General features: G+C 31.8%; 2 protein-coding genes across 3 annotated transcripts in view; one reads left to right on the top strand and one right to left on the bottom strand.

The window, feature by feature from the left end:
- The first annotated feature begins 11,790 nt into the window (after window positions 1-11,790).
- Window positions 11,791-17,160, top strand: LOC121114024 (serine/threonine-protein kinase A-Raf). 2 transcript variants are annotated; one of them, XM_040707838.2, is made up of 11 exons: window positions 11,791-12,676; window positions 12,750-12,914; window positions 13,006-13,080; window positions 13,155-13,246; window positions 13,581-13,744; window positions 13,826-13,957; window positions 14,030-14,444; window positions 14,636-14,803; window positions 14,940-15,091; window positions 15,958-16,145; window positions 16,213-17,160. In XM_040707838.2, exons 1-11 carry the CDS (start codon window positions 12,128-12,130, stop codon window positions 16,495-16,497), a joined length of 2,385 nt encoding a protein of 794 aa, XP_040563772.1. In that variant the 5' UTR covers window positions 11,791-12,127; the 3' UTR covers window positions 16,498-17,160. The 2 variants fall into 2 exon arrangements, with proteins under 2 accessions (XP_040563772.1, XP_040563773.1); XM_040707839.2 differs by lacking the exon at window positions 13,155-13,246 and having other exon boundaries at window positions 13,006-13,109.
- A 1,059-nt stretch (window positions 17,161-18,219) lies between these two features.
- LOC121114025 (uncharacterized) overlaps window positions 18,220-24,198 on the bottom strand; it is a 240,451-nt gene continuing 234,472 nt past the window's right edge. The window contains exons 3-7 of the mRNA XM_040707840.2: window positions 21,985-22,146; window positions 21,719-21,910; window positions 21,506-21,658; window positions 18,571-18,656; window positions 18,220-18,515 (exon numbers count right to left, since the gene is read on the bottom strand). Coding sequence (XP_040563774.2) covers window positions 18,384-18,515; window positions 18,571-18,656; window positions 21,506-21,658; window positions 21,719-21,910; window positions 21,985-22,146 — 725 coding nt within the window. The 3' untranslated portion in view covers window positions 18,220-18,383. The remainder of the gene's footprint in view (window positions 18,516-18,570; window positions 18,657-21,505; window positions 21,659-21,718; window positions 21,911-21,984; window positions 22,147-24,198) is intronic.

Below are 24,198 nucleotides of genomic sequence, written 5' to 3'. Positions count from 1 at the left end.
GCTAAAATAGAATCTTTTTTTATAGTTAGATTTAAAAAAAATGAATACTTACTGTTAGATAGTACGAAATTCAGAGTTCCATTTCGAAACTAGTAAATATTTTATACTTTTTACGGATAACATGATCGTAATTTGGTGTAGAATACTCAAGACTTAATGCTGAAAATTATCTCAACTTCACAATTTACAATGAGGGTATTTCTATAAATGACATCAGTAACAACATCCTCCATTAATTTAATGATGGTTCCTCGGGAAGGGATATGTTTACCCGTGTATTTCTACATAAATTTTTTGAACGTAGGATGATTAGCAATGGATAAGGGTATATACATGCAATAAGCATCTTTGTGAGATCAGAGTTAAAGTCTGACTTGATGTATTCATCATTAACTTGATTTTTTAGATGAATATCCATACTCTTGATATGAGATGAGGATAATGAGTGGCGTGTAATTCTAGTCAGGGGAGATAATGCACATTTATATCAACAAATCCGACAAGCCATCTGTTTCTCATCCGGTAAGTATTTCCCAAATTCCTGGCCCTCAATTTTCATAAATCCAGACAGAAAACGACTTTATTTTAGGTATTTTATTCAGTTCTATATCGACCATCAACATCTAATATTATATTAATATTGAATAATATAGGCGGGAATGATAACGTTCTTGATAGAAGAAGATGTATGTTATTTAATCAATGATGCCATGTGTATTTATTCTTTTCTCCACGCACGCTTTTCTATTCTTACCAAAATTATCATTCTTAACAATATCATAAGTCCACGAAAAAATATAGCAATTATATTTAAATTTATACATATTTATTTTTTATGCATTTTTAAAACCCTTTTATCATTTCCTACTACTCAACTCTATTCATATATACAAGTCGTTATCCTAATTGTATCTCCCAAACTTTTTTTCCAAAAAGAAACAGAAAAAAAGGAACAAAATCCAAATAAAAAACAGTTTGCCAATTCTTCCCAATTATGAAGTTGTTATTCAATAGTGTTTGAGAATCGCTTACAGTTTAAAAAGAGCAAATTATTATCTAATTAGAACACTGATAATGGAAAAAGAAGCAGAACACTTGACTGTTGACCATACCATAGTGTGTATTTCTTTCGTATAAGTGAAGTAACACCGAGTATAAGCTTCCTTTAATGTCATTTATTTGATGAAAAGTTGACTACACATAATGAGATTCACTTGAGGTCGTGCTTATAAAGATTCATGCCACAGTGCCAGTGACCTGCAATGACAAAAAATGATTCTCAACCATGCACTTTTAACAACTTTAGAATTATCCCGTAACATCCCGTAACCAATTCTTCAACTTCATTGCCATGCATTATACAAAAGGAAATTATGTTACTGCAGCCCGTATAAAATACATTACTTTCCATTTTACATTAATTGTGATTTACTATCTAATTCCGGTATTTCCCGATATTTCGCTGAATAAAAACATCCCGGTAAATATGAACATATTTAAAGATGGATTCGAAAATATTTTGCACTTATAAAGTAGATAAATGACGTCCCATATTTTTGATATTACCCATAAATAATAATTTATAGAAGTTATATAACCTCTCATATTTTATTCTTAATATTCCTAAAATACTTTTAAAACAGATTGTTCTAAATATATATTTTACAAATGATATGTATCAGCAATTAACTTAGGATATATTTAAACTCCATTCTAAAATGCACTAGCCAAAGGGACTTAATAGTTTAACGGATCCTATTTACTTTGTAGGTAGAATATTTGGTGTGTTAAAACAAAAACAAACTTTAAAAATGAAGAATTTGGGAGATACCTCATTAGTTTGGTTGTTTTTTAGTACAGAGATTTAAACGGTCCAATATATGATATTCAGTTAAATCTCGACCTAATGGACTGAAGAGAGCTCCTAATAATGAGGAGAATTTATCCTTGCATATTTTATTCCCAATCGTTTTTTCCTCGTTCCAAAAATCTTGCATATTCTTTGCCACCATTCTCCAAAACAAAGCAGGTTCGTCAGCGTTATAAACATGAGTTAAATAAAAGTCTTGTTTATTAATTTATTCATTTAATTTAAACCTGTGGGGTTCTACTGCGGTAAAGTTTTTTTTATAAAAATTGAAGTCACCTTTCATTGTAATTAATTTTCAGGATGATGGATTAATTCATTTTTGGTTATTTTTTTCCTCAAAAATTATAACTCAATTATTGTGTTTGTCGTTTGGCTCCACAAATTAATATCAAAATTTGCATTTTTTTCTATTATGTTTTTTTGCAAAATGTAATTGCAAAATATATTTTTACACTTTAATTTTTTATCAATTGTAGAAAATAACTCTAATATACTTCCTAAGTCATTTTTATGTTGGAGTATATGAGGGTGGACTCAAAATATTCTGACCTAACAAAGATACAAGACATTTTCTCGGATTTTTTAGTTTTATTTTTCAGCATAGTCTCCTTGTAATCCTACACACCTATTCCAGGCTTTCTCCCATCTCTGTAACCCGTTCAAATAGTACTCAGCGTTTTTGTTAGTAAAACAATTGTTCACGAAGGTGACTCTTTATTTGACAAAAAAAATCTTTGCAGTGCACTGTTTGGATTGTATTTTTGTTTTGGGTGTATAATGGTGTATCCAAGTTTCATTTAAATTAATTAATTGGCCCTAAAATTTGGATTTATTGAGCCTAAACTACACAAACAGCGTGATACTCGATATTGTCCATTTTCACAAAAACAATCACATCAACTCACTCAAACGACTGTTACATATCAACTGAGTGTTCAGAATGTCTGAAACTTTTGTGAGTAACTCTCAACAGATGCTAGATAGATGTGACTAAAGCATTAAACCAAGTAGTTTCCTCCAGCACCGTTAGCTGGAGGAAATTGTTATGTCAATAATCATCATAATATTATTGCTAGATGTCACTTTTTCATGACGTCACTCATTTATTTATTGTACGTACTACGTAGTATTAATACGTTTGAATAATTAACAATTCGTATATAATTTATTATTGTCATAAATATTTTATATTTACATATTAATATAAAGCAAATTTGAAACAAATTACTCCAAAATAATTGATCATTTTAGTGTTCGAGGATGCCAAAATAGAACTGAGTCAAATTTTCAAAAGCTCCAAGGAAGCGTTCGCTTTTTAAAATATCCCATTCCCAAAAAATTCAAAAGAAGTCGCAAGAAGAAAAAAAATGGATATCATCTCTTCAATATCTTACTCATTGGAACCTGCTGACCATTCCGTATGTGAAAATAATTATGAATCATAATTCCCTTGCCATAATTATTCAAGCAAAAAGTATATGAATAATGAAATAAACAAAAGTATAAACAGTACTCTACTTGACTCATTCACGAGAGAACAGGAAATGATTCTCCAAAATGCTTGAAATAATAATACCTCTAGCGGACAAAAAAAGTAAATTTTGACCAAGATATTTTTTCCCCACCAATAATGACATTTGCCTTCGATGAGCTACATGGTTTAATGCTTTAGATGTGACTAGCTTTTATTTACAAGTGCTGCCACCTTCACCTGAGATAGGAAACTATTCTGATTACACTCCTACACATTTTGCTCAATTAATAATGGGCTTTGTATTATACGAACTCCTGGAGACTTTTTTTATTATTGGAGATGATAGAACTTTGTACATGATACACGTGCCACTGATGATACGCAAGCTCTCATTACTGATATGTGGAGGCAACTCCTTTAATAAAGGAATGAGGAGTAAGATCAAAATATAAAAGATCATAATGATCAAAGGAGGAAATCCAATGGGGAATGGGCATGTTAAAAAAAAGAACCCCTAAATCAACATGGTAACTATAACAATTTGATGAATGTTATGGAGGAGAGAAATAATTAGTAATGCTCATGACGTTTCATTAAATCAGCTACAATCAGCTGTGACAAGAGAGGAAGGGGAAAAGGATATAAAATAGGTCATTTGCTAGAAGTACTTCGATGTCGATCCACAATTCGACACTAAGTCCAACAAGGACTTACAACTATTACTCTGCAACAAACCCTCAGGTTTACGTTCCGTCTTTTATGTGTACACACGAACGTTCAAACAGGTTTTGAATATAATTGAACTATTTAGGAAAGGATGTTTACTACTCAGGAATTAAATAATAATGAATACTGCTAAGGAAAATGAAATTCATTCTTTATACTACCAATTACAAATTATCGGGACATTATAAACCACACATTAGGAACAATGTTTGACGAATCTTATGTATATCACAGGGACTGAAAAGAATAGAATACGCTATTGTTTTTAATTCACATTATTTTCAGTTAGTACTAACACCTCTCGAAATTTCATGACAATTTGTTCTTTAGTTTGTGTGTAATTCTGCTAAGTGTGAGGCTACTTTTGTTATTTCTAAAACAATTGATGAAAAACAATTTCGTGCTTTTTTTTTGTTATTTAAATTTGAACTCATTATGTTTTTATTCAAATCTGAAGATGCCCCATAATGATTATGCCCCATGAATGATTATCCTGTCGGATACAAATAAAATGAACATTAAGTTATATCCAGTCCTGTAACAGTTCCTATATTCAAGAAGAGTCTCTATGGAGGCGAGGGAAACAACTAGGCCGTAAACTAAGATTTTTTTTGGTGAGAGGGGAGGGGGGGAGTTAAAAAAGAAAGTATGTTGGGTTGACTAGCTTGATATTAAATTTTTATTCATTTAATTTTTCAAAGACAATCCAATAATTCGAAATCAATTATTATATTTTTTAGGAAGTGCAATTTCCTTAACAATATAGTTATAAACACACTGTAATTAATGTTGTGTTAGTCTTTATTTATTAGATCCAGTCTAGTATAGTCTTAGAACCGGTCCTTAACACTTCTTGTCTTTGGAGTGACATCTCAAGGATAGAACTTTATAAGTTTTACGACAGAACTTGATGGGACCGAGACTGAAATGGACGTAACTCCAGTCTTCAGTCCTAAATAAGGACCAAACCCACACCATCAGTAGTCACATGTCTGGGACGTTCAAATATATTTGAATGTTAAGTAAAATAATCTAGAAAAGTAGTCAATATTTTAACTATTTCTATAATTATAATTCAATGGAAGCCACAATCATAGTTTTGAGGGTGCACGGCCTCCTAGTGCCTCTCTGTAATTATGAGACTGGCTATACCTATCTTCACTATACCCTCTATTACGGGCCCTGGGATTAATATCATTATTTGAATATAAATTCTCAAACAAGGATTTTCAGAAGCTTAATCAATCAATCAATCTTTTTTTTTTGTTATTGTTATAATTAGTTATTAATATTCAACAGAATTCTACAAATCTATTTTATATTTATCAAAAATAAAATCAATTTAATTAACTCTTCTTTGTTATTTATTAACAACACAAAAGCGAGAGGGAATTAATTAAAAATAACTTTTTTCTTTCAAATTGAAATTTATTGAAAAAATTTAATCAATTTTATTTAATGTTTATTGCTGTTTTATTGGTTTATTGATCTATTAATAAGTTTGGATTTCTGTTTGTCAAATTCAGAAAAATCAAGGATATTTCATTGGTATTTGGAATAGAGAAGTGGTTCTAAAACTTTGATACTACCTCCTCCTCACTAAAATCTTGTTGTCAAATTTGTCGAAAAGACACCACTTTTGGACTAAAAAGGAAATTACGGTGCTGGTAATTTTTGGGACTAAGCCCCGCTCCCCCCCCCCTTCCTCCGATGATGAAAGCTAGCAATGCCCCTGATGGATGTCATCAAAGAAAAAGGTCATCCATTTTTTTTCCTCATAAATTATCATATTTTAAAAGAAATATAAGTATTTATGAAAAATTGTAGTCACGGCCCTACGAGGAGGAACGTCATAAATAGGTTGTACCTTCGCCAGTGAAGATTGAGTTTGTTCATAATGGTCCTACAAGGAGATTCTGATATTTTCTTCGATGGAATGCACTGTAAAATGTTTTAGAAGCACTGAACATGGCGTTATCTGACGTGCACAAAAATTACACTGTATTTTGATGTCCCTTGTCAATATTCCCTCATGTTTTCCCCTTATCAGTGTTCTGAATGTTGATTGGTTGAAAAATTGTTAGATCAGTCTTAGAACTGATCCCCTAATCAGTCCTCCCCCCCCTTTAGTCCAATCTTTTTTGACATTCAACAGTCCTAAGGTATTTCAGTCCTACGGTGCAATCCATCTTTCTATTTTCTCACGCAAGGATTGAAGCATATAAGGACTTAAACAACTTTAATAAGAACTGGTGAATGATAGCTAGAACGTATAATAATATGTTCAAGCCACACACTTCCTACTTTTATCTTAAGGTATCTTGTCTCTTTGAAATAGGTTATAAATTATGATTAGTGATGAAAACCCTGTGTACCATGGGTATGTTTAAAAAAAGAAACCGAAAATCAATATTGTAACCCTGACAATTTGAAGAAACTATTGAAGGAGAGAAGGACTAATGCTCATGACGTTTAATTAGATCAGCTACAATCCGCTGTGACAAGAGAGGAAGGAGAAAAGGATATAAATAAGGAAATTTGCTAGAATTACTCCAATGTCGATCCTCAATTCTACTCTGAGTCCAATTACAATTTTAACTCTGACACAAATCCTTAGGGCTATGCTCCGTATTTTATGAGCACACAGGAATTTTCAATCAGGCTTTGAATATAACTGAATCTATTTTGGAAAGGATGTTCACTACACAGGAATGGGGTTGGATCGGTCCTAGGACTAGTTTTCTAGTCAGTCTTACTCCTTCACTATCGGTCTTTTAGAACCAATGGTCCTTGCTATCTTTTTACTTTCTTTGCTTCTAGCTAGGATTGAAGAATATAAAATCTAACAAAATAATTAATGAAAGCTAGAACGTATAATAATACCCTACGTTCTAGTCACACTTCTTACTTTTAACTTTAGCGATTCAAATGACTTGGTTACGAGTAACTACGTCATTTCAGCTATTTTAGTTCTCATAAAAGGCCGATAAGGACCGTCTTAGGACAGAAAAATTATATTAGGGCCGGACTGATCGGACTGCAGTCTTTTTAGTTTTTCTTTAGACCAATCCAACAATACTCAGGAATTGAATAGTAATGATAATTGCTAAGGAAAAGAAAATTCATTCTTCAGATTACCAATTCCAAAAAACGGGCCTGCTAAAAAATTCACGAGATTTACATCACTGATTATGATGAAACTTCCGCGAATCAAATGGCGTATTTAGTATCAACTACGTAATTTCAGCTCTTGTAGTTTCCATAAGAGACCAATAAAGACGGGTCCTATGACTGATGAATTTTATTTCGACAGTACCAATGGGATTGGAGTTTTTTTAGTTTGTTTTAGAACGATCCAATTTTAGTACCAACTAATTATATGGCCTTCCCCCCCCCCCACCTGTTTCTTATCGTTGGAAGTGTTGCGAGATAAAATAAAGTTATTGATGTTTCGAATACAGTAATGAAATGCTTAAATTTTCAGCTAATTTTCATATATTTCAAATTTAGCTCCTTATTTTGATTATTATTCTTTTGGCTAGTAATTATTTGGTGATTCTACTAGTATCTACGTACAATAAAGGGTTTGAATGGAGAAGGAATAATTCAAACGAAATATATATATATTTATGTACATAATGACTAACCAAAAAGGAATTAAAAATCCTCTTATAATATTTGAATTCCACTTTTTAAGGTTTTTACTTATCGATTTCTAGATTCAAAACTTTTTATACTTTACAATAATAAAAACAAAAAAACATTTGGCAGATTCAAACAAATGAGTTACTTTATTAAAAACTTTTCAATATACATGGAAAAAAAAAAAAAATATAATGTGCGTTTCAAGACATAAACAAGATTTCATAAATAAAATAAAAATATCAATTCTATAATCATTTGTCTCCCCTTACAACTGCCATTAAAAAAAGTTGTCCTATAAAACTTTTTTTAATTACAAATTTCAATGCCTGCTACTGAAACTTACACTCGTCAGATGATCAAACTCATATGATAATTTATGTATAATCTACTAAAACGTTCCAATATATGTTATTTTTAGGTACATATGGATTTGTTCAAAATAGGTTAAAATATACTTTTTAATGATAGGTATATATATTTCATTGATGAGGATTTGCCTTCATTGAGAGCTACTTATGTACAAATTTAATAGATCTAGGAATGTTTTTTATAACCACTCAAAATTAGGGTCGTATTATTTGAAGCCAAGGAATAATTTTAATTATTATCGAATAAAATTTTTATGTAAAATAAATTTGACGCAAAATAACTTTATTTGAGGTTACGAAACCTCAACTTTCTATCTATATGGTAGAAACCACCATAAAAGTAGTTATTATTATTTTCAGCAAAATTAATTGCCCAATAGATAATTATTCTTCTATAATAATGTTCTTTTATTTATTTTCGATAATTTTTTTATCATCACCAAGTTAAATTCAGGGGCGTTCGCAGGGAACGGGCAAAGGGGTTTGAAACCCCTGTTATCATTTACAAATTTGAATAGCAATTCAGTCTTTTCAAGTTTTCTTTTATAAAAAAAAAATGTCATTTATTTAAATTTAGGCTAGAACCTAAAAACATTTCACTCTACAATCCTTCAACAATTAAAAGCCTTCCCCAAAAATAAAATAACAAACAATACATTCAGAAGGACCGTTTTTATAACAAAAGCTGGGTCGGTTTTAGGGATCATGGGGTATATTTGCCTAAGCATCGTGCTTGATTATAAAAATAAGGGCCTCGCACGGACTACACGGATTTTAAAAACTTTTTTTTCTGTATGAAAATGAAGGTAATTTGAGAAATATAAAAAATGTATTTTCTAAAAAAAGAATCGAAATTTTCTCTTTTAAAAAGATTCGAAATTAATTCGAAACAATGAAAAAAAGAGCCTCGTGCATTTACCTTTGTTCTAGAACCGTATCAAGATAAAACTGGTATTGGGAAAAGATCAATGGGCGAGCTTCTTTTTACCTCTGCAACGAAATCGAACGGAGGTTATGCTTTTTGTTTGTTAGTCACCAGGATTGCAGTAAAAGTTAGAGATCGAATTTGATCAAACTTGGTACGAAGATGATATATTGTCATAGTAAGAGGCCATTAAGTTTTGAGAGGTCAAGTCAACACAAAACGTACAAAAATGCATATTTGTCAATAACTTTCAGGAAAAAAATGTGATATATAACTCATTTTGATTTTAGGCGGAGGTTTTGCGCTCTACCGAGTGCACATTCTTGTTTTAAATTTTAATTTAATTCAATTTTTCTTTTAGAAAAGAAAATTTGATTCTCCTTCTTCGATTTACTTGAAAGTATTAGGGCAATTGTAAATCCACCAATGCTCCTCCATCCCCTATAATATCGATACTGGCATCAAGATAGTAATTAAGAGATTCTATATTAAGAATATTTTGTTAAATTTCTATCTGATTTTCGAGCTAAATCCTGTGTTTTAATACATCCTTGATTTTTTTATGAAGTCAAAAACGACATACATTTAAAATATCTTTTTACATCTATGTTTCTAACATGTTAGAACGTTATTATCAAAATCCATATTTCTCAATAGATCGATCATCAATGAAGAACTGTGGTATTTATAGATTATTGCAGTCATATGTGTAACTCGTCAACACAAACGCAAGTTAGAATGTAATCTGGATTTCATTTGGATTTTATTATAAGTTATAATCAATTCATTTCTCAAATTATTCTTATCAATCCTTTGGAGGGGCCGCAAATTGCACTTATGGTAGCAAAAAATCCCTGTCACAATAAAATAATTAGGAATGAATAGATTTGATTAAACATGTCATATTGGGGCCAAATTAAATTTCATAAACCAAATGAAGGTTTTAAACTATAGTTAACATCCTTGGGTACCTCAAAACATCCCGTAATTTTTAATACAAAGCTTAATATTGAGCAGAAGGTGTCCATGAAATAATGAGATGTATAAATAATGTAAGGAATGATACGTTTGGCCTTTATTCTTGATTTTTGTTCGAGATTGTTTGGTGCTAACTCACTTCATAATATAATATGATCAAAAAAGTATTCAAAACTACAATATAATATAATGAATGACAAATATCAATCATTCTGAAAATTTATTGCAATTGTTTGTAGGGAAACATTATTTGACGATATTTAAAAAAATATGTTATACGAATAGTTAAAAAGTGTTTCATTCATAGCTACCCAATAGGTAAAAAGTATTTTCTATGTTGCTAGAACTGAGGGTAAAAAAGGAATATTTTTTCATCTCAGGAAAAAAACAAATAATATATATATTATGTACATTTATATATTACAAAACGTAGGAAAATAATATTGTTGTGTTGTTTTTTAAAAGAAAATAAGACTATAATTAGAACAAATCCATTATTATTATAGTCGAACACCTGTTCGCATTTCCTTTCCTTGAAAATCTCTAACTGAATTCGAATACTGTCTCTATCTACACTTCAATACATCATATATATTATATCCTTTTATGCAGTATGACTACTATCTATAGGTATAATTAAAGCATATTTTGCACTTAAATATTGCGTAAACGTTAGAAAACGGAACTTTATTAAACTACGCTCATATCTCAACGCAACCTGTCCGTAATGAGTAACATGCATTTTTTATTAGAAATTTCTCATTTTTCTAATACTATCATAATATAAACTCCGTCTAATTAATATGATTCACTTTCCAGAGGAAGAATACATTGATAAAAGAGCGTATGGAAGATTGGTATGCATGTATTTAAAAATGTTTGTATACATCATCAAAAGTTTATATATGGACAAATGGAAAAATATCCCCTTTGACAATTTTCTACATTCATTTCCCATACGAAATGAGTATTAGGATTAAATATTTTCATTGGTCATTATTTCTCATATATGTACTATAAAACTACAGCAGCTCATGTATAATATTTTCCCTGGTAGTCCTTTTAATACCTTGATTGATGATTTAATCGTGATGATTAAATATTATGTATCATGATTCATGTTATATATATTTACTTTACATGTAGCGTAGTTTTATTACTCGTTAGTTATATAAATAGACCTAACAACGATATAATTAGAATTAAAATCTCTCAACACGAAGAAATCGATAGTGTTTTTTAATGAATCATAATTCTTATTGATTAATATTTACACTCCTAAATTATTATATATATAATGTAGAGATAATTATTCCATGGAAAATACATTAATTATTATTATATTAAAGGGGAGAAGAAATGGATGATGATGACTAAACAATGACGTCATATAAGACATTGAACCCCATGACTTTATATTTAATAATATTATCTATCACTGAGTGCACTTTTGGAAGGAACCAAAGTGGGGATCTTTTAGCGGGTATTGGACTAAATAAAATGGGCTAAAAAACAAGCATGCGTTATTATAAGTGGAAGGAGTCTCATCCAAGAAAAATGAACGTAGGGGGGATGGAGTCCACATCGAGGAAGACAGAAAGAGTGACGGGTTCACATCTTTTTATTTAAATACAAAATTTTGTAGAGTGGGGCGAGAGAGAGATGACTAGAAAGAAAAAATAACTAACTAAGCAGGAGCAGCAGCTGGTTGTTGAGGCAATTATTTTTACTAGTACTACATAGTAGCAGTGTGTGACACGCTTAAAGAGCGTGCGATGAATTAAAGACAAAAAATAAGCAGGATGAGTTGCAGCAGGAGCAGAGAAGGAGGATCGACGATCGTCATCGCACCATCTTTGAGTAGGTAGGGAAAGAAGAAGAAGTAGGAAAGAAAAAAAAAAGAAAGAAGGAAGGAAGGAATAAAGATAGAGAGAAAGAGCTCTTTAGCAGCTCACTTTACTCTCTCTTCTGCTCCCCTCAACACGGACGCACTCCTTCTCTCTCTCTCTCTCTCTTTTTCTATCTTGTATTACTAAACGACAACAAATAATAATAAGAACAACAATAATAAAAACTTTAAAAAAAAAAAAAGATTAAGAAATTTGTTAAAAAGGCCTTCTTCGAGATGAACTCCGTACAAGATGATTACTAATAGCACGGAGGAGAGAAAAAGTAACCATCCTCACTACCACCCCCACCCTCATCCTTCGCATCCTCACTCCTCGTCCTCCTACTGCAGTGCTACTATGCAGCAGCAACAACCTCAGCAGCAGCATGACGAGTACAATCAGTTGGTGGAGGATCTGATCAACATCCAGCACCACATCCGGCTCACGAAGGATCACATCGACAAGTTGAACGAGCGATTCGCGCCCTACCAACATCCTCCAGGGATCTTTGTGACTGAATATGAGGAGCTGACCTCCAAGTTGCACGACTTCACCCTCGCCGAAGCGTCCCTCAAGGAGAAACTCTTGGAAATGGGGCCATCCGAGAGTCCTCCTTGGGCACCTCCTCCTGCCAAGTCACCCGTTCGTACCATTGTGCGTGCACACCTTGGAGACCACGGACATACCTTCGTTCCCACCAAAAAGGGCATCACTCTACGGGAAGCACTCTCCAAAGCCATGAAACTAAGAAAACTCACACCTGAGACCTGTGCTGTCTACAAATGCTCAGATCCCACCAAAGTAATCTCTCATCAGAGCTACTACCTATTACACAAATCATTAACATCATCATATTCTTTACTCTTACTTACAGACACCCATTTCCTGGGACATGGACATTTCCCTCATTGACAGCGAGGAAATCAAGGTGGAAATCTCTACCTACTTCCCCGTTACCACTTCTATATCCCACAATTTTGTCAGAAAAACATTCTTTTCCTTAGCTTTTTGCGAATGTTGTCGCCGATTGTTGTTTCAGGTACATATAGATTCATAGATTAATGACTCCCCTCTCTCTCGTCTGATGTATTATAAGCCCAATATTTTAAACCCTATCCTATATCTTTCAGGGTTTTTGTTGTAGGACTTGTGGCTACAAATTTCATCAAAAATGTGCCGATAATGTGCCAAAATTATGTCAACAGGTCAGGATGCAAAAAGTTTTAGTGCAAGCGTAAGTTTGTTTTTAAGGTTCTAACATAATTTTTGTTTTTTAAAGAGTTTGAATGCATTTTTAAAACGGAAACAAGACGTTGATTCTAGGACTATTAGGTCTTGGATAGAGAACACCTATGAAATACAGAGTGGAGAGTATGTACACACGCTTTTTATGGTTTTGGATTCCTTTCATTCCATCTTTTTTTAATAATAAAAAGAATAACATTCTTTCATTACTAACCTGACTGGTCTGGCCTTTTTCATCAACTAACTGAATTCCATAATTAAACTTTTTATTCACACAATTCCCTTCATTTAATTCTCAGACTCTTGTTTCTACATTTTTTACTCTATTCATCTTGTGATTTTTTACTTTATTCATCTTGTGATTTTTACTTTATTCATCTTGTGATTTTTTACTTTTTCATTGCGTGAGGCATTTGCATACACCAATATGATCTAATGATTTTTCATTGATTTACTGCAGGATGTTGGCGAATCACAATGTAGGTTGGAGAGGAAGTTTTCAAAGTTCACATATAGATAGTGAAGCTGGTATAATTATGCCTGGTGGAGGGACCGTTGGCCATTCCGGTGACGCTTTCCCCTTCCCACCCCCAGCTTATGCTACTTCAGGAAAGAAATCATCTGGTATGGATCAATAACATACAATTCTATTTTATTATTTATAAATCTTTACTCAACAAACATTAATTAGTTATATTTTTTCAGGGTCAGAGCCAAATCAAATTAGTAGTAGGGATCGATCATCCTCAGCACCTAATGTTCATAGTACGAGTATTACTCCAGAAACAGTTTTATCCGAAAATTATGTGTATCGCAACAATAAAAAGGATATTTTAAGTACGAACTACAATAATTATGATCCTTGATTCATTGGAAAAATTCCTTTTGTCGTTTCCTTTTTTCTTTTAGCTCATGGAATGGTAACCTTAGACGAGCTATACAATTTGAAAAGCTCAAGTGGATCTTCCTCGAGTAATGTAGCCTTTCCATCGGGAGGAAACCCAACGAGTCCCACAAAGTCTTCAAGGTCAGTGTCATCTTCTCCGACATCAACTCTTCGGCAGCCAAGGGCGCGGGCGTCTTCAGCTGATGATTCTGCTAATAAACGAATTAAAAACGTTACCAAAGAATCCATCGAAGATTGGGAGATTCCTCCAAAGGACATTCTAGTGTATGTAAAAAGTATAGGGATGGGATCCTTTGGAACTGTGTATCGGGGCTATTGGCATGGTCCTGTCGCGACCAAAACATTGAATGTCAAGAATCCCTCTCCAGAACAAATTCAGGCCTTCAGAAACGAAGTTGCGCTTCTAAGGAAAACAAGGTATGCACGATAATTATTCATAACCTCTGAGAGTTTTAATTGTGAATTGCAATATGTACCCGTATATTTATGTGATTTGAGACTTCTTACACATAGTAGTTAGCATTATTATAGGTGGTCGAAAAAACAATCAAACAAATAACTCGAGTGTTTTGATCATAATTTCAATCTTTACTTTCTATAAATTTTAGACACGTCAACATTCTGCTGTTTATGGGTTGTGTATCGAAAAAAATAATGGCAATCATAACTCAATGGTGTGAGGGATCCTCTCTTCATAAACACATTCATGTTGAAGAATCCAAATTTGAGCTTTTGAACACCATAGAAATTGCTCGTCAGACATCTCAAGGCATGGAGTAAGTCTTTTTTTTTTTTTTTTTTTTTTTTTTAAACTTCTTATTCCATTTATTAAGCGAATGTGTTTTTATATTATATATGTATTCATTCTTTTTTTAAATACAAATCTATAAATATCTTGTATTTGTTTTTCAGCTACTTACACGCAAAAAATATAATCCATCGAGATCTTAAAAGTAGTAATATCTTCTTACATGATGATAATTTTACTGTTAAAATTGGAGATTTTGGTCTTGCAACAGTTAAATCACGTTGGAAGGACTCTCAAGTTGTTCGACAGCCTACTGGTTCGTACTCTACTATTAGTCACATTCCCCAATGTCATCGTATATATTTACATAATTAATATTTTGATTATGTGCATACATATCGTGACTTTTATTAAGTATATAAAATGCGATGCGTCAACACAAACACAATATTGAAAAAAAAGCAAGAAAATGAGGAATTCCTTGTTTATCTTGTGTCAATTTTGGACTTAATATTACAATTTATTAAATAGGTTCTAGATTTAAGATACTCATGAATGTTATCTATTCTTTAAGAATAGCTCTTAACCTCTTATATCCTCTATAATCCAGATTAGTGGTTCCCAACCAGGGGTTCGCTAGAGATTACATAAGTAATATATTATTCATTTGGTTGAACATAAGTTATATGTCGAAAGATGTTAAAAGTTCTCTAGGTGTCTATAGTATTGAGAAGTTTGAGAATCCCAGATTCAGATTTACTCCTTCTCAAGTACATGATTAAATGGATAAACCCAAAAAATAATAATACACAACTTTATTAGTGATAGCTTTTATTTGTTTATAGATTAATTATTATATGCCCCAAAATAGCGAAATTTACTCTATGTCTAGAGCCTTCATTTGATGTATGATACTTTATTTGGATTCGATATAATCTTTCAATCATATGTATACATTTTATTTTTTTATAATTATAATAAAGGTATTCTTTGCGACCTTTAAGTACAAGGATTAAATATAACAATTTTTCAGTAAAGGTGGAAGATGATAACTATTAAGGATAGCATATGTAGTCACAGATTTATTATTTATAATATTCCCAAAATTCATTACTAGTCATTGTGTTGAGGGGTCACACCTGTTATGTGTCTTATGAAATAAAATATTTTTGTTTTGTTTAGGTTCTGTGCTCTGGATGGCTCCTGAAATTATAAAGATTAAAACAGAAGATGCCTTCAGTTATCAAAGTGATGTATATGCTTTTGGTATTGTATTGTATGAACTTTTGTCAGGAATCCTTCCCTACTCTGATGGTGGTATTAGGAAAACCGGAGCTGTTGGCAATGGAAAGGGACTCTCTGTAGATCAGGTGAGTGTCTCACTGTTTGTGATGATTGATTCTTAATACTAATGATGTACTTCCCTAACTATTACAGATATTATGGCTCGTGGGTACGGGACAGGTAGTTCCTAATATGTCTGGCATAAGATCAGATACTCCGCAGGCACTCCGCCGCCTCATGATGAATTGCATTCAGCATAATCGTAATCTCAGACCCTTGTTTCCTCAGGTTTTGGCTGTTGTTGAAGGACTCATGCGCTCATTGCCTAAAATCAATCGCTCTCTTTCTGAACCTATTCTTAATCGCTCTGGCTTACAGTCAGACGAGCTTAGTAATTGTTCAACCCCTAAAACCCCTGGAGGAGGCAATATTGCCTAATTCCTTCTCCTCTCTCTCCCTCCCTCCTTTTCTCTCTCTCTCTTTCTCCTTCTTATTTATCGTGAATTAATCAAATCTAGTCACGTTCTCTAATTCGCAGCACAGACTACTTCTATAATATATTATACTTATAATAATTTACGCACACACTTTACAATCTTTACCACACTTAGACACGCATATATATATAAAGTTATTCAAATATATATTATAGAGAGATATGTTTAAATGGACACACAATATTATAGCTCATTCCCCCTCCCCCGTCGTTCTTGTTTTGTTTGCTTACAAAATCGCGCTTTTTAGAAGACAACAAACTTTTCTCCAAAAGTACAAACTGATGTTGGTGATGAGAACCACGAAAATGATTAGCTTTCATTTTCTTTCATAAAGAAAACAATTAACAACAATCATTTACTTACTTATGTTAGTTAAATGTTAGTCAAACATATAATTGACTAATTAATATTAATTAATTAGTCAATTATTGAGTTTTTTAAAATTATTTATTTAGAGAGTGATGCAGCCTTTTATCAATACAATCTTAATTACATACTCGAATCATCACTTCTTTTTTTTTAAATGTTATTTTTTAAACACAAAAAACTCAAACAGAACCTTTATAATAATTATATATATATTTTTTTTTTTTTTGCCAAGAAACGCGAAAGAAAGACACAGAATTAAAAAAAAAATATTAACCACCACCACCACCAAGAGAGAGAGACAAAAAAGTGTTCAATGATCATTATAATTTCTCTTAATAAACCAGCCAACCAATTAAAGATATATATATATATATATATATCCGTTCATATAATTACATTCCATGAATTTTTTATCTGAAATGAAGAGTTCAAATTTGCATACATACATAGGCACATATAGGTATATTATAATGTGACTACTTGAAGTGCACACCCAAGAGGTGGACATTCCCTAGGAGTATTGCCCATAACGAGTTTGTAATACTCCTTAACCACCAAAGAGTATTACTAATACTTAATACTTATAATATATATTCTATTACCATCATCACTTAATCACACACAAAAGCGTATATATTTATATATATATATATATAATTTTTTTCTTTTTGAAGTATTATTAAGAATGTTGAGTACATCTGTGATAACCACGAATATTTATATATATATATACATATATATGTATAGGACTTTAGCCCAAATTAATATTATCATTTAGTATATATATATCCAAGAAACAACCCTCCCCATCTTCCCTTCTCTATTTGTTATTATTATTCTTTAATTTGATAATTGCCAATCCCCCTTCATTACTTAAGTTACTTCTTTTCATTGTGATTTAGTTGATTTTTATGTTTATATATATTTATATATATATCTATCCATCTACACCAATATCTTCTCTATTTCATTCCTTTAGTTCATCATTACAACTAAAGGTCCTGTTTTGATTAGTTTTTAATTGTTACATAATAATAATATTATCTTTATGTTGTTTTTCGTCAGAGCTTCCTTGAACATGTGTCATTCAGCTCCTTTCTATTATAATCTATCTATCCATTTTCCACACGCAGTATCATGTTCATGGAAGAAAAAAAAATCCTTTTTTTTTCTTCTTTTTGATTTATTTTTTTGAATCGTTATTATTAAAAAAAAAATATGTGACATACAAATAAATAATAATTAATTATTATTATTTCTATTAAAAATGATAAAAAATGATATAACAGATTGATTTTTTCGTAGAATTTTTATTTTTTTAGTAGGTATATATATGTTTTAATTTTACAAAAAAATTTGGGGTTGTGTTATGGAAGTATTCGTATAAACAATATAAAGTATAGTATTGATGGTCTTTGGGGCTTTTAGAAGAAAGAACCTATATCTAATCCCCATCCGTTAGTTTTCTTCTACAACGTTGATAATAGGCTTCTTTTTCCGTCGATTTCGATTGGAAGAACCCCCGTTCCCTCCGTTGTAATTCGTATTTGCATTGAGGAGCATCAAGAGTCGGGATAACAAGTGCTTATCCTAAGAGTACATGTTGTATTAATAAACTATATGTAATATATAGAATGGATCTTACTTCTATGGACATATCCCCTGGTCTCTTGTCAAAGGATCCAATTTTATCATCGCTCACTATCGCGTCTACTAAGTAACCCAGCTCATCTGCAAATAACAAACACGCACAAAATTAGTTCAATTGATCAATCTTTATAGCCTGGCTTTTGACTCTATAACGCTCACTGGGTCAATGTGAGATCAAAATTCTCAGATTTTTAAAAAATTAATATCCTTCTTGGTTCTAGGAACGAAAAAATTGAAGTTTTTATTATTATTCTAAGTAACTGACTGACAATTATTCTGTGCAGTTTCATTTTTGCCCGTCGGCTAAAACCCAGATTTATTTTTGCTATTTAGCCCATAGCACACAAAAATATCCACTTAATTTTCAATTGCAGTAAGTTTGGCCTTTAAAACCTTTTTTTAAATCACTTTTTGAGAGTATATTTTCTATGCAGAGCCATGTTTCGAAATGAAATAACTATATAGATGAAAATGAACACAGTTCCTACTAAATGAGTCTAATCTTATAAAAATCTATTTAAATGAAGGAACATTTATATATAATGAAGCTAATATTTATTTCAATTGCTTACTATTATAACTAAAACTAATGAATAAACCTTATATTACACCTTAAAAAGATTTCTTGTCAAAAAAAAAAAAAAAAAAAAAAATGATTTCGATTGATATTTTTTTTTCTTCGGTTAAACTTATCTTTCTTATAGAATATTTAATAAATGAGCAATTTAGGGTTGCGTGGAAATGTTACGAAATTAGTTCTAATTAAGTCGATTATTCGACTAATAGTAAGAAGTAATTAATATTATAAAGGCACGAAGAATAATTCAAATTTAGATATATACTGGCCATTCAGAAAGTCTTGGAACATAATGAACGTTGAACAATTAATTACACCTAGCGGCTGTAAACGAAATTATAGAGATTTATTTAAAATTTAGAGCTTGTTAGTTACTAATTAGATAACTTTATGTATGAATTTGAGCACCTTCAGCCTCAATTACAGGCTCTACGCGTTCACAGAACGCTTTGCAGAAGTTGACAATGTAGTAGTAATTCGACATTGATCGCCACTCTTTCTCACCCGATTACTTTAGGGACTCAATACTGCTATGACGTTATCTACAGGCCTTACTTTCAGTTCGCCACCAGATGCTTAATTCAAGGGAATTCGGGTAAGGGCTCTGCAGTTCCCGAAAATACCTCGGACTGAACTTTATTTTTTTTGTCGTCCAATCCTGCACGTTTTTTTCCCGATGTACAGGAGTCCCGTCCTGTTGATAGTAATAATCGGCATTCTTGGAGTGTTTTGTGATCTTACGGACCTACATAAGCACTTTTGTTTGTAAAATCATAAAGTATTACTTGCTAGTCAAACTATATCCAACAAGGAACCAAATTGGCTTCATTTTGTGATGAAACAATGCTGATCATAATTACTGAGACCGGATGTTTAGTGGTGGACGCTTCATGGAGGTTCCAGTTGACTTTTCCAAAACATACGACCCGATCATTTATCCTTTTGTACACGGGATCCACTGTAAATGTCTTCTCGTCCGAGAAGAACAAAATTCGGTTTCTGTGAAAGCTCAGGTCATTGTAATGCTTTTTGCAACGATCAAATTGTTGTAGTTGTTGAGTGATCAAGAGTCGTTCAATATGTCGTAGAGACTTGCCACCAGATTTTTTAAGGCATTGGACACCGTGGAACGGCTCACCGACCGCTTTTTTTGCCAAGTCAATTATCGTCGTCTTTGGATTTTTCAAAAAAGTGTTTCTTGCCATTTTAGGCTTTAATTTGATCGTCCTTCCACTTTTATGATAATCACTGATCCCTTAAACATTGTTCACCTTAACCTTGAACCTCTCAACGGTGGTTCTGCACACATTAAGGGTCTTTAAAATATCAGAATTGCTCAATTCGGCGCGGACTGAACGAGCCACTTCTGCTTCATCTTCGTTAATATTTATCCAAGAGACTTGGTCACAAAAAAATTCAAAAGGTAAAGAATAAGTTGTTCCTTTTTTGTATATGAAACTTTTGCATAAAATTAACGAAAACCCCTCAAAACGCAATTAAAGTAATGTTCCAAAACTTTTTGACGACCCGGTATTTCATATCAAATGTATTTGTTTAGTATATATTGATTAGATGTAAGTAATCTAATTGACTTATTTGTATATCATTTTTGAAATGTTCTTCCCTCTGGAATATTCAATACTTCCTTCAATTAGTTAAATAATTGACTTAGTTATATTAAAGTTCGAAACATTTTTAGAAACCTTACACTGCTTACTTATTAAATACTCTAAAAGAAAATTAAATATTAAACTTAAAAAATCAATCAAAAAAAAAAAAAAAAATGACGGCAAATCTTTTTAAGTTGTAATATAAGGTATATTCTGGAGTTTTACCTATAATAATATTGCAATGGAAAAAAATGTACAAAAAATATTTGCTTCCAAATAAAACTCCCCTTTATGTTACTTGATTTTCGTATGATTAGCCCCATATTGTAGTAACTGTATTCAAGATAACTTAACAAATAATTATTTCTCTTTTGAATACTGGAATATTTATTATCAATTGCTATTTCCTTAAATTTTCATCGATATGGTTGTTTCATTTCAAAATATGACTTTGAATCGAAATGACACTCCAAAAATGTAAATTTTAAAGTAAGACTTTAAAGGGGAAACCCACTTCGATTGAAAATTTTAAATATCATTTTTGTGTTCTACATATGGCTTTAATAACCAAAATAAATCTGGGTTTTAGCCGGCGGGCGTCCGAAGACCTCAATTTTGTTACATAGTGTTATACATATATTTGCAATTGGGTTTATGAAGTTTTTGAGTCAAAAAATTGTAAAAATTACTCAAACCAAGGATTCCTAAGCTCATAATCAAAAATTATGTATAGCCTCTCATACCTTCAATCGTGAGGACAGATATTTGAAATCCTCGTCCTTCTGAATTTCCGTTCGATGTAAAATCGATCCAAAGATTTCTGGAGTGTCCAGTAAAAATAATGGGCTCTTCATTGCTTTGACAAGTCTCGAATATTACTCCATTTTTGGGTCGATCTAGTAGGAAATCATAGCTAAGTAATCAATTCTATTCTTTCAAACCCATGATGTAACTACCTGTTTTTCGGATTGTAAGTGTATCTCCACACTCATCATCCAATTCTATATTTGATATAATGACGAGAACTCTCTTGTTCCGCCCTCGACGAACACGCCAGTGACATTCTGCAGAAGCTGGATAATCCCCCGGAAAATTGGGGGACTCAAGTATACCCAGACCATCCTTTGTATAAAACGGACATTTATGGCCTAAAATTACGGGAAAAAGAAGAAAAAAACGTAGAATACTTCCTGAATTATGAATACAATATAAAGATTGTTACGTTTGCAGTCTGTTGGAGAAGTAGCCCCAACTCTATCAGTTGTTGTGTTGTAAGGACATTGCCAACATGAGGTCTGTCCCCATTGAGGCTGATAAAACCCTTGAGCGCATGGTTCACAGTCATTGGACTCACATTTCCAATAGCTTCCTGATTCACAGGGAACTACATAACATAAAAGGGAATTAGAAAAAATGAAGAATGAATCAGTTGATTAATATTTTATTGGTGAATGTAAAAATAAGTTTTAAGTTTATGTAACTATGTTAGTACAATTAGGTTGACTTGAAGGAGCTTTATTACTTATAAGTTATAGCTCTCCGCCTTGTTTTATAAACATTTATTTTTTATTTGAACACTGTATCTACTAATGCAGATACATATCGACTAATAAAAAGTATTTTGAAGGCGGATAACTTAATTCTTACACTTTAGCATTCATACCTACATGAATCCCTATGTCGAAAAGTGAGGAATTTATTGCTTACCAAAGTTTCTAAAATAAATTAGTTTGAAAGGTGATTTATAGGTGTACTTTTACACTTTTTTATTTTTACAAAAAGTATTGTTTGTATTTGGCTTTGCTCAGCCTCCCAACACGTCCTTTAAATGAGTGGTACATTTAGTTAAAGAAATATTAATACTAATATATTATGCATCTTAATAACACTACTACTTATGGGTACATAGTAATTGAATTGTGCTGGCAAGAATAAAAATGCTACGTGACATACATTTGCCAAGCAAACACGATCCCTTTTCCTTATTATTCAAAATAGGTGTAATGAAGCCTTGTCAACCATTGCAGCATCCTAATGAGAAGAGCTGTTTTAGAAGGAAACAAAATTAGTTTCAAAAATGAGTTGCATTGTTGAATTGTATATATATTGTATAGAAGTTGCAATTTCTTCGTCTTAAAATGCATTATTCAATTGCAACATTGAGCATTCTAATTACCAATTCTACATTGATACTATCATATTATTTTGATCTATTAAAGTTACATGGTAATTATGTATTTATAAGTAATACAACTGTAGATATTAGAACTTTATAATGTGTCTTATATTTTAGTAATTTTTAATGATATATTCAAAATATACACCATTAATATATGGATCATCCATGGAATATTCAATTATTGCATGATCCTCATCACAAGTACAGTAAATCCTTCATCTCATATTTTGGTTGCAACTTGTGCAATTTATATTGTACACGTTGTAACTTGTACAATATCGTAACTTGTACCCAATATATATAAAACAATTCTATATTGAACGTTGATAGGAGGGGGGGGAGTCAAATGCCTGTATTTCAGTTGGCTGTTCATAAATTTCCAGTTTCAAATTTATAAAATCCTTTTTTAAATACTTAAATGTAGCCAGGGGCGAGCCTAAGGGCTGGAGGGGCTGTAGCCGTCCCCAAATGAAGGAATTTTTGTTTTTTACAAGAAAATGTAATATTTGAAATTAAATTTTTGAATTATTTTATGAAAATTTCATTTTTTGGGAAACTGGATGATTTTTGAGTTTTTTTTCAAAAAAAAATTAACATTTGATCTTTTTTTTCAAAAATGTTAATATATGCAATTTAATTTTTGAATTTTTTTTCCAAAAAAGTCAAAAACCAACACTAGAAAATGTTTGGTAATTGATGGCACTTTATCATAGAATAATGACAGTAAAAACGGATGATTTTTTTCTGATTGAAAATATTTTTAATGAAGTCATAAATGTATAAAAACAAGTCATAAGTGCATATAATATATTCTTAGAAGCCGTTTAATGTTGCATCTAAAGTTAAAAATATCCACTGAACTCATTTCAAAACTTGAAAGCTCTGCTCACAGTCACCGGCGCTGCAACGTATTTAGTATTATCCAAATTATATGATGGTGACGTCATCAAAGGGATTTTTTTTTGTAAATCCAAGGTCGTGACTACAATTTTTCTTTGAGGAAGGGAGGGGATGTCGGGCTTTTTTCAAAAGTGAGTGTGTGGATAGGGGGGCAATGGCCCCTAAGGTTCTACTTCTACTCCCGGTGAAAATGAGTTTAAGTAATTTATTAGTTATAAAAAACAAATAACTTTGGTTAGGTTAAATAAATGAAAATGTTTGATCAATAGTAGTGTTGTGTCGGTCCAGTTCAGTCTACTCTAGTCCTGTCGGTCTTTGTAGCCGGCCCTAAGGACTCCCAGTATTAAAACTAATTAA

Source organism: Lepeophtheirus salmonis, chromosome 3 (assembly GCF_016086655.4).
Source record: "Lepeophtheirus salmonis chromosome 3, UVic_Lsal_1.4, whole genome shotgun sequence".
NCBI classification, from domain to species: Eukaryota; Metazoa; Arthropoda; class Copepoda; order Siphonostomatoida; family Caligidae; genus Lepeophtheirus; species Lepeophtheirus salmonis.
Note: the sequence above shows the minus strand (reverse complement) of the source record. Positions and strands in the feature narration are given on the sequence as shown.